At 37.9% G+C, this 11,529-nt stretch overlaps 1 protein-coding gene across 1 annotated transcript; it reads left to right on the plus strand.

Annotated features, from left to right (window-relative positions):
* Positions 1-888: 888 nt before the first annotated feature.
* LOC104235802 (zinc finger CCCH domain-containing protein 6) lies at positions 889-10,935 on the plus strand. The gene is made up of 4 exons (XM_009789625.2): positions 889-1,263; positions 6,115-6,324; positions 9,401-9,525; positions 9,667-10,935. Exons 1-4 carry the CDS (start codon positions 1,204-1,206, stop codon positions 10,733-10,735), a joined length of 1,464 nt encoding a protein of 487 aa, XP_009787927.1. The 5' UTR covers positions 889-1,203; the 3' UTR covers positions 10,736-10,935.
* The last annotated feature ends 594 nt before the right edge of the window (positions 10,936-11,529 follow it).

The raw sequence follows: 11,529 nt of genomic DNA on the forward strand, positions 1-11,529 counted from the left end.
ATAAAATTTGAATTCATTTAATAGAGATTTGGACTGGTTTTGAACAAGAATTGCAACTTAAAATCGTGGAAGAAGTTCGTCTACAAATGTTTGTATAAAGGTGTATAAACGTGTATAATAGTGTATAAGATGTGTTTATACACTCATATACACTATTATACAAGATTATACATAATTATACAAAAAATTGACTTCGTCTTCTTCCTTGCGTATTTTCTGAAATTTAACTCAAATCTACTCCAAATCACTTCAAATTTAAAATTTGAACTCCTTTAGATATTTTCAATCTATTGGAACAACACCCAATCTAAACAACTAACAAACTCAAAAAAATTATTTTTTCGAAAGCAAAACTTTGAATGACCTTCGATGGTGGACATTTACTCTTCAATTTTCTTACATTGCAACTGGGTGACACATAGAGAGAAGCAGTAATAGCGAACGACTCCTTGAAGCATATGTAGAGGAAGTGAAAAGAAGAGAGTGAAAACAATGGTTGTGAGAACACAAATTTAACTCCATAGCTTTTAAAAACAATTGTTGTAAGAACACATATTTTGAATTTGCACTAGCTTTTAGAATATGTACAATATGAGCCAGGTCAGGTAGAACTTAAATATATGAGTCATTTTTTGTTATGGTGTAATATGAGTTAGGTCAGGTAAAACTTAAAAATATGAGTCATTTTTTGTTATAGTGTGGAGTCATGTATATTTTCTTGTTATTCTTTCAAAATGATTTCCACAAGAATTTTCTTTAAAAAAAAAGCTTTTGTCATACCAAACACATCCTTAAACAAAAACAAAAAAGGGAAAAAGAGAAGAAAAAGGAACAAACGCTGACCAGGGCTCTGTTTCCAGTGATAAAATCATAAAATAGTGAGTGAACAGTTCATAATTAGAAAAAAATAAAAAGGGGGCGCAGAAAAAGATCGGAGGAACTAGTTTTCTTAATTAGGGTTACCTTTGATCTCTGCTCCTCTCTCTCTGTACTCATATGTACGATAAGTTAATACTTCCGCCAAAAGATCCTTCTTCATATCGGGTCGCAGTCAGATCAAATTAGCTCATTTTTTTAGGGTTTTTGGATACTGATAAGTCGGCGAATTTGACTGTTGTGATTTGATAATAAAAATCTCTATTCATCCATTGGATTTAAGATTTATATTTGATTACCGAACCGATTTATTTTTCATTTGTAAATATGCGAGGACAGCAGAAATCAAAAAGAGTTACTTGGGCTTCAGATGTAAACCTTTGTCAGGTAAAATCTTTATAAGGATCCATAATTTTCCTCATTTCTTCTGTAATTATCTGTCCAATCCCAGTGTTAAATAACCAAAAAAAAAAGAAAAAATAATAATTGAAAACTAATGAACTCAAAGTGTTGATAAACAATTTCGTTTTGCTCAAATTGGAATGAAATGGGTCCAAAATCGGAATGGATTTTGATGACGTTTTGCTCAAATTTCCTTGTTTTTGTTATTGGATTTACCTTTTAATCCCTATTTCTGAAATTTATCATTGCTTGTTAAATTAAAATTGTTCAGTTTTGAATGGTATAAGGAATGGCATGACATTAGTTTCTCAGTACTTTCAACTTTGTTTCAGAAGTCATATGTTTAAGGCATCACCAGAATTTATCAGTTCTGCAACCGAAAGCTAATGTTAACATTTCGAAAGCCAAATTAGTTTGGAGTTGAGGGGTAGTTGATTGATGTATTTATTGATTGTTTGATGGAAAACTAATTTTATCAGAAAGAGAAAGCTATATGATTCAATTTAGTTTGAAACCAAAGAATCCAGTAGTATGTGTTGATCAAACTTTCTCAAGTGTACTCGTCCAAAAAATTGAGGAGAAGAGAAAAAGTAGATATAGTCTTCAGCTTTAAGTGCTTGGTCAAAAAATGGTCTTCAACTTTAATTGAAGTAATACTTTCTAAATTTATTCTACTTTGCTTCTGTATGCTTAGACTTTGCATGAAGCTAATCGCCACTTAATTGCATAAATCAATACAATGCATAAGCTTAGTGATAAAGAGAAGAAGAGTATACAAGTGAACAGATTCTTCTTCTTCTTCCTGGTTAATGGTGGTGTCTAACTAGCTTGTGTGCACATTGACTACTCCACTAGATACTCATTCTCCCACCGATGTAGTTACTTGTTAACTTCACCAACCAAGGTTTAGATAGACACACTAGCATTCCGGACTAATTCTCTTGTTGTAGAATGTTGACAAGTTTTGATAATCTACCATCAGAAGCTAGTTAAAAATGTAGAGAACCTCTAGGGAATTCCTAGTATGTCTTAAAAGATAAATTATTTGGTTGTTGAAATGGAATCAATCCAAATTGAGCGGGATGCATTTTGAGGATACATATATCTGGCCTTTAGGTTTGACACTTAACTGTTGTTGTACCCTTAAAAGCTACATGGAGAAAATTTCTTCTCAGATGTTTCATGCTTGTTAAATTTACACTTGATAGTCACAGAACTTAAAGATATCTCCTTTTTCCATTAAAAGAATTAAAATAATAAAAAAGAAAATAGAACTTAAGGATCACCAATTTTCCCGAAAGTTAGTGGAGAGCATAGACGAGTAGAAGAGGACGAATAGGGAGTGCTATATGAAGGTTAGGAAAGATGCGAAGTTGGCGGTTTCGGTGGCCAAGGCTACAACGGTTGGATGTTTGTATCAAGAACTAGGAGACAAAGGCGGGGACAAGAAGCTATCATGCTGCCAATATGAGAGAGAGGAAGGCCCGAGACCTGAATTAAGTGAGGAAGGCAAAGTTTTGATGGAAGAGGCACTTATTAGACGAAGATGGCAGATGTACTTCCATAAACTCTTGAACGAAGATGGGGACAGGAACATTGTGCTGGGTGTGTTGGAGCACCTCGAGAGCAGTCAAGATTTGGGTATTGTAGGCGTATAACAGTTGTGGAGGTTGAGGGGGCTATGCATAAGATGAGCACGGAAAGAGAAATGGGGCCAGTCGAAATCCTGGTGGAGTTTTGGAGGAACGTGTGCAGTGCCGGCTTGGAGTGACTTACTAGGTTGTTTAATGTCATTTTTAGGACGAAGAAGATGCCCGAAGAGTGGAGGTGGAGTATGATGATTACGTTGTATAAGAATAAGAGTGATATCCAAAATTGCAACAATTATAGGGGTATCAAAGTTTTAAACCATACTATGAAAGTCTGGAGGAGGGTGGTGGAAGTGAGGGTGAGGTGAAGTGTATTTATTTTTGAGAACTAATTCGGATTCATGTCGGGGCGTTCTACTACGGAAGCTATTCACCTTATTAGAAAATTGGTGGAGCAGTATAGGGAGAGGAAGAGAGACTTGAATATGGTATTCATTAATCTGGAATAAGCATACAACAAAGTCCTTATGGAGGTCTTGTGGAGATATTTGGACGCTAGAGGTGTTCTAGTGGCTTATACTGGGGTGATAACGGACATGTATGATGGAGCTATGACCCGAGTAAGCACATTGGGAGGAGATTCGGAACACTTTACTGTTATGATGGGGTTGCACTAGGGATCAGCCCTTAGCCTTTTTTTATTTGTCTTGGCGATGGACGCAGTAACACGACACATTCAAGGAGAGGTGCTATGGTGTATGCTATTTGTAGATGACATTGTATTGATTGACAAGACGTGAGTTGGGGTGAATGCGATATTGGAGGTTTGGAGATAGACCCTGGAGTCTAAAGGTTTCAAACTGAGCAGGATCAAGACTGAATACTTGTAGTGCAAGTTCGTGAGTCATGAAGCGGCTGTGGACGTAAGGCTTGATACATAAGCCATCCCCAAGAAAGGAAGTTTCAAGTACCTTGGGTTAGTGATTCATGGTAATGGAGAGATTGACAAGGATGTTACTCATTGTATTGGTGCGAGGTGGATGAAGTGGAGGCTCGCATCCGGTGTTTTGTGCGATAAGAATGTACCACTAAAACTTAAAAGTAAGTTTTATAAAACGGTGGTTAGACTAACTATATTGTATGTGGCTGAGTGTTGGTCAGTCAAGAACTCTCACGTGCAGAGGATGAAGGAAGCAGAAAGAAGGATGTTGAGATGGATGTGCAGACCTACCAGTTTAGATAAGATTGTGAATGAAATTATATGGGACAAGGTGGGCGTAGCCTCCCTAGAGGACAAGATGCAAGAAGCGAGGCTTAGATAGTTTGGGCATGTGAAGAGGAAGACACTGATGTCCCAATGAGGAGATGTGAGAGGTTGACCTTGGTGGATTTGAGAAGAGGTAGAGATAGGCCAAAGAAGCATTTGAGAGAGGTGATTAGGCAGGATATGGCGCTGCTTCAGCTTGCCGAAGACATGACCCGTGATAGGAAGATGTGGAGGTCGAGAATTATGGTAGAAGACTCGTAGGTAGTCATGCGTTTCCCTGTCCAAACCAGTAGTACTAGGGTTACTGCATGTTATTTCTTCTACTTTGGTTTGTCTTGTTATTTTGCCGATGTTGGATTTGTTGCTACTGCTTCTTTTTGCATCTTTCCTTGTGCCGAGAGTCTATGAAAACAACCTCTCTACCTTCTTAAGATAGGGGTAAGATTTGTGTACACACTACCCTCCCCAGATCCCATTCGTGAGATTATACTGGGTTTGTTGTTGTTGTATAGATAGAAACTTGTTGATAATTACATGCTGGCATCCCATATATGTTAGGTTACCAGCAATGAGATTGACATATGATGGTGGGAAAGACAGAAGAGCAGAAGGAGATGAGTTTTCATTAGTCTGATCATGCTGAAATGATGTTTTACTTCAAAGGGTCTAAACTATTGTACTTTTGAAGTGGCCAGTTGTCTTTTGCATCAGTTTGTAATAGGGTTTAGAAGCTGTTGCAGTGACAAATGAATGAAGTAAAGGTCTTCCTTTGGTTTGATTTATGGTATCAGAAGTCATGAAGAGGAATCATGTAGCGTGTGTACTTGTTATATGTGAAGAAGAAGAAAAACAAAAGGTCCAGTTAAATACGCCGAGTATGATAGCATGATCATATAGTCTTAGTGTTTTAAAATGTAAAGGTCTCACGTCGGATATAAGTCTAGGAAAATGGGTAAAAGAAGCACTTGGAGGGGGGGGGGTACCAATGACAAGCCAAAACACAATCAAATAAAAAAAATACCAATGATAAGCTGGGTTTGGCGGACTCAATTTTGCAATTACTGGAGAAGAGTAGTGGAAGCCTATATTGGTACAGATGCTAGTTTAGCCACCAGTTCTCATGCATATTAGGTTGAAACCATTTAATCTAAAGAAAAATTAGTCCCCAAATTCTACTGCAACAAGTATTTCATGAAAGCAAGAAATGTTTGTGTTAATTATCTCTGAGATCACGGGTTACTTGTCTCGCTGCTATTGAAGTTACCTTGTCTCTTTTAAGTTTGTCCTAGATTGCTATTTCTTTCAGATCGTACTTCTCTAATGTGGTAATATGCAGCTTTCTGTTTCTCTGGTTTGTTCTTATCTGTTTCCTCATCCTTCGGTTAGTCAGGGACTTTCTTCTTTCCTTATCTTCCATTGTGCTTTATTCTTATTGTTTTTTTTTTGTTTTGTTACGGGAGTTGGGAAAGGGAAGTAGTGGGTTTCAAATTTCTTGTTTGAGTTGGGCTATAGTGGGAAAATCACAGTTTTCTGTGCGGAGGCAAGAAAGAAGTTGCACACGTTCTCACTTAGGTAGATGATTGAATAAACAGATGAAATTGGTATGTAATTACTTAAATTTGGTGATATATTTGAGTGAGGTTGTGTAAGTGCATCACCATCATTCAAAAAGCCAATGCAGAAGGTCAAATTGTGGGAACAATGCAGGTTCTAACTGCAGGAATTTCCATTTTGTTTTATGCACTTTTTTGCTAGGTCAGAGTCTCACCTCAGATCTTCTATGGTATATTCGTCTTATATGAGATAAACTAGTTAATATTCAGTGATTTTTACAGATCAGTACCTGTATTTGAATAATGATGTGGTCTGGAACCTATCTTAATCAACCTTTTCTCTGAATTGGGTATATATGTGTTGATTGACTGATGTTGCTGAATTGATTGCTTTTCTTTCTAATAGGATAATTCTTTCTTTTAATAGGTAAGACTTTTCCTTTCTGAAGAATCCCCTGCCCAAGTTGGATTAGGAGCTCAAGATCACCTCCAAGCAAAGATATCATGTCCTTTGCACGCAGGTATTTTGGTGTTTGATGATAATTTACCACCAGGCTTCGAAAGTGCACAGCCTGCAAGCCTCTGGAAGAATAAATTAGCTCAAATCCCTGTGATCAAATGGACTCGTCCTCCCTCTGTGAGTTCTTTTCTTTTATTTATTTCAGATAATACTTTATTAGTAAGCACCGTTTGGGGTGTCGATCATTGCAGTAATAGTTATGAGTTATGACTCTCCTCATGAATGAATTAAAAAAACTCTCCTTTAGTCTAAAACTTACCTTAATTAATGTCGGTTGAAATTTTCTCATTTCATGTAGTTTACATTTTTGTTATGTCATTTTTGTCTAATTTTTTTTAAGAAGCCCTCTCATATGATGTTCACCAACTCAATTGAATAAGAGTTTTGTTTTTTCCTCTTCCCTTTTCGTGCTTCTTCGTTCTCCATCACTAAATTGGATGTTTGTGTTATCAACCAGAGAGTTATTCCCTCTGTCACAATTTGTTGTTGCTATTTGATACCAACAAAACCAAAAGTAACCTTCTAGGGTCTGTAACAAATCTTGTCAGATCCTAGAAGAGCATCTCATTAAGGTCAAAATGAAGTGTAAACATTAGAGGCTTCTAAATATTGAAAGGTGGCAGTCTTTCTTGACAGACGAAGAAGAAAAGAATGCCAAACAAATTGGGATAGAAGGAGTAATATATAAGTGGGGGATGAAACTAGAAAGATGTATCTCCAACCCATGTCAGATTTCAAAATGATGACTTGTTTCCATCTGTGTAGCCAATTGGAACAAATAAGTCAGTACTTGGATACAGATTCCAATATACAACTTGGATATATATTTTTTCTGGTGAATATACACCACTTGGATAAGGTCAGATTTTCATTTTGCATTCTACTAGCTTTGACAGAGGCTATGAATCACCTTAGACTTTCTTTTTACCTTTCTCTAAAAATGAATCGCCTTTAGACCATATGGATAATGCAAAAATACTAATGTAACTTCGGTTACACAAGAATTGTATCTCGAACCCATATAGCCTCCACATTCCTCCTTTGACCTGCTAACCATTCCCTAGTAAAAATGTTCTTTTCTTCTTCTTATTATTATTATATTATATTTTTTTTTGATAAAGTAAGCATAATTTTATATATGGCATCCAGAAGATGCAAGGTGTACAAAAGAGAGTACTTAAAAAAACAGTCAGCTATGAACAAAAAGGAGCTAAGCAAGAGCTAAAGAGCTGACAAAATAAAAAAACTTATATGACAGTCATTAGGAACTAAATTATGCCAACTATACAACCATAGAAGACATCTAGCCATAAGCACCATAGGAGGAGTTGATATCCCGTCAAAACACCTGCGATTCCTTTCTGACCAGACACACCAAAAGATGCAGGCAGGAACCATCTGCCAGATTTTCCTGTTGGACTTATCAACTTTCCAAAGAGACCAGCATTCATAGGCTTTTTTGATGCTCTGTGGCGTAACCCAACTGATGCCAAAATTGCAAGGAACATGTACCAGATATCTGCAACAACTGAGCAGTGAAGTAGAAGATGGCTGTTAGTTTCTAATTGCTGCAGACACATGAAGCATCTGTTAACAGTCGGAATGCTTCTTCTGCTTAAATTATCTTGAGTTAATGCAGCCTCGTGCAAGGCTATCCAGCTAAAATATTTGACCTTTGTCGGGAGTTTTGTTTTTCAGATATATTTCCATGGCCATCTGTCAATAATCTCATTAAAAGAGCACAAATGAGAGTATCCTGCTTTTACTGAATAAAGACCATCCTTCCACTTCAAGCTATCAGCAGATTCTTGCACAAGTGAATAGCCCCCCAATTTTTCCAGAATGTTGAAGTAGTTTGGTAGCTCCCAATCTTGGAAGTTTCTCCTGAACTGAATGTGCCAACAATTATCTTGCCAATTATGGGAAATGGTTGAGTTCTGGTCACTAGCAATATGGAAAAGGCTTGGAAACTCATTCATTAGGATGTTCTTTTCTTATTAGTTCCTCATCGAACAGAATCACATTATTACCTCTTAATCCTGAGAGTATTTCTCTTTGAATCCTGATCAAAGGTATCATAGAGAAATGCTGAGGAGAGTGGAGTATGGATCTAAGAACTCCATCCTCCTACCTTATTAAAAAGAGAAAAAGTACTCCATCTTCCTACACAATCCAGTTGCGAAGATCCTGACAATACAAAAGGCAGCACAAATATTGTCAAAACACCAAGATTCCACGTTATATCTGAGACATTTCGCTAGATCTTTAAGTACTGGGAGAAAATCAGGAGCAACAACAACAACAACCCAGTGAGATCCCACATGTAGGGTCTGGGGAGGGTAGTGTGTACGCAGACCTTACCCCTACTTCGGAGGAGTAGAGAGGCTATTTCTGGTAGACCCTCGGCACAAGAAGAAAAGAAACAATGTATCAGTAGCAGCAAAGGAATCCTAACAGATAACACCAGCAACACAATAACCAGAAAATAGAGAGCAAAGTATTAACACTAAGCATCAACAAAGGCTCAATACCACATACGCAAGGGAATAATATGTACATACAGGGCCGCTAAACATACTATAGCCTAACTTTCGACCCTAAAGAAGTATTAAGAACACAACTGAAGCCCCTAGCAGCCTAAAACAAGACACTATCATACAGGGAGAAAATACCTTGTCCCTAAATTATGTTGATTAACAAGAATGGAAGAGCAGAAATTAAAATGAAAAGTTGGTAGTTTACTCTGTGTGTGGTATTTATGTGTTGTACTTGAAGTTCTGTCTTGTTTTCCGTGACTTCGTAATGTTGAGGACACATAAACATCAGCTGTTGAGAGAGTATATGTGTTGGAATTAATAGTTTATCTCAAGCAGTATTGAGGGGAAAAGAAAAAAGAAGAAAGGAGTCATGTTATGTCAGATTGTGGAACATTTTTTATTTCAAGCATCGTCGGCATATTGTTTCTTCTTTTCCGTTTTTTCCTTTTTCCTTCTGATGATATAGATTCACATTAGAAATGCACCCCCCACCCCCCCACCCCCACCCCCCAACAATACAAATAATTAAAAAAAGTTGCCAAATGTAAAAACATAATGGTGACATTGTCCGTTTGTTGACCCTTAAGCATGCAACTATGCAGCAGATAGTCATAGTATCAGTGTATTAATTTCTACACTGCCCTTGATTCTAACAGTTTGTACTCGCTACAAAGTGGCGAGTGGTTGCCGGTGAAGAAAGCAATGAAATGGAGGTTCAGAAACAACGGGAGATGAGAGTGCTTGAAGCAATTTATCCACGTGAATCTTCCATTCCTCCAAAGTATGATACTTCAATCTTGTTGGAATTTTTCTATTTTGGTTTCTTCTTCTGATAATATTTTGCTGCTTTTTTTCCCCCTGTTGATCTCCATTTAGTTCTTGATGTTGCTTCTTCTAAAATTGGCTTTTTACTTCCACGCAGTCCTTCAATGGTTCCTGGAGAAGAGACTGTTCATATTGAGCAGAACACACCTGTTATACCCATAACTCCTGTTGAAGAGGAGGAAGTAGCAGATCCATCATTTGGTACTGTGCTACCTTCTAATGCAGTTAGCTCAAAGGCCCAGGTAATGCAGTCTGGAGTTCCTTTGTCCAACAAAAGTGCCGGAAATAACCTTCCAGCCCCTGGAATTTCATCGGCTGGAGTAGTTCCTGATGTGGAGCCTGATGTTGTAGCAGCAGCTCAGGCTGCTTTAACTGCACTCATGGCAGACAACGGCCAAGGAAATCTGATCGACCATGAGCTGCTCATAAAAATTTTGAGTGATCCAAAAATTGTTGGGCAATTGGTTACACAGCAAGGAGTAGGCACCAGCTCCCATAGCGTGCCACCTACAAGTACCCAAAATATGTCTGCTGCTAGTAACGTGCCCAACCCAAGGCCACATGCATCAAGTAGTACTGCTCCACCTCAGGCTGTAGTCAGTCGAGCTGATCCATCTTTCATTCATACAGGTAGAACAGATCCTCCTGCAGGTCAAGTCAGTAGAACAGAACTAGTTATGCCCTTGGTGGCAGGTGCTTCTAATGGGCCCTTCCACTCTGCTCCAAGTAGGATAGGACCCATTCCCAGTTTGAGGCCTCGTGTACCTGAGGTCGTATCAGCTCCTTTACCTTCTGTAGGAGCTCCAGTACCAACCGTGTCAACACCTTCTTCGTCTATGCCAGCACCTGTAGCTAGGGACATCAACTATTACAAGAGTCTCATTCAGCAACATGGAGGAGAAAGACAAGAAACATTGCCACAGTATAGCAACCGAAACAACCAACATTTAGGTTCAGCTCAAGAATCAATAAATGCCTCTAATTTTAGAGATTCAAAACCTAAGATAATGAAGCCTTGCATCTATTTTAATAGTTCAAAGGGATGCCGCCATGGCGTGAACTGTGCATATTTACATGATGCATCCTCACAACAGAGAGTTGGTAGCTTGCCAGAGGTGCAAAATTCAAAGAGAATGAAAATGGATAGGGAGATTACTGGTACATAGTAATGCAGTTGGCACTTCCGTGTACATTATTTTTTTCTCAAGAGGAATTGCCTGTTGCAGCTCGGCCATTTTCCCCCCTTTTTACCTTCTTTCTTTATTCCCTACAATTAGTCAATTTCGTTAAATACTTTATCAAGATATGTCGGGTTCTTGCCCCAATTACTTTAAAAATCAGTGATAAATGCCTTCTCTTTTCTTTATTGGTTCTTTTATTATGATGCATGATGCCCAATACCTCCAATGAAGTTATTCTTTTATGAGTTATGCGTTCTAGTGTTATTCTAATGGCTGGACCTAAGCATTTCGAGTCTTCTTTGCAACCCCCCCCCCCCCGGCAACTCCCACCCCCCATTTGTATAATGCTACCCATCAGACTTGTAAAGTACCTATAAAGAAGTTGATATAAACACAAGTTTGATATGTGGGGGTAACGTGATCTTTTATCACCACGACAAAGTACCTATAGTTAATTTGACTAATGTTAAGAATAAAACAATTTAACCCTTCAAACTTTTGTGTTCTATTGAAGAAGACAACATCTAACTCGAGGTGTCTTAGCAAATGAAGACAATGGTTAGGTGGAGTAACAGGAAAATTCATAGCTGGACATTTTTGAAGTGTTCAAATATTGATAGCCATAATGTACTCTTGTAAAAAAGTAGCTAAATGCTACGCTAAGTATAGTTAGTAGATGGAAGTTTAGTTGTTGTTGGATGAACATATCTCAGGTTCTGTAAATCTTGACAAGGTAGTTGGCTTAGATGGTGTAACTTGTCTTAGTTACAGAATTTCAC

The sequence above is a fragment of the Nicotiana sylvestris genome, chromosome 10 (genome assembly GCF_000393655.2).
Source record: "Nicotiana sylvestris chromosome 10, ASM39365v2, whole genome shotgun sequence".
Lineage (NCBI taxonomy): Eukaryota > Viridiplantae > Streptophyta > Magnoliopsida > Solanales > Solanaceae > Nicotiana > Nicotiana sylvestris.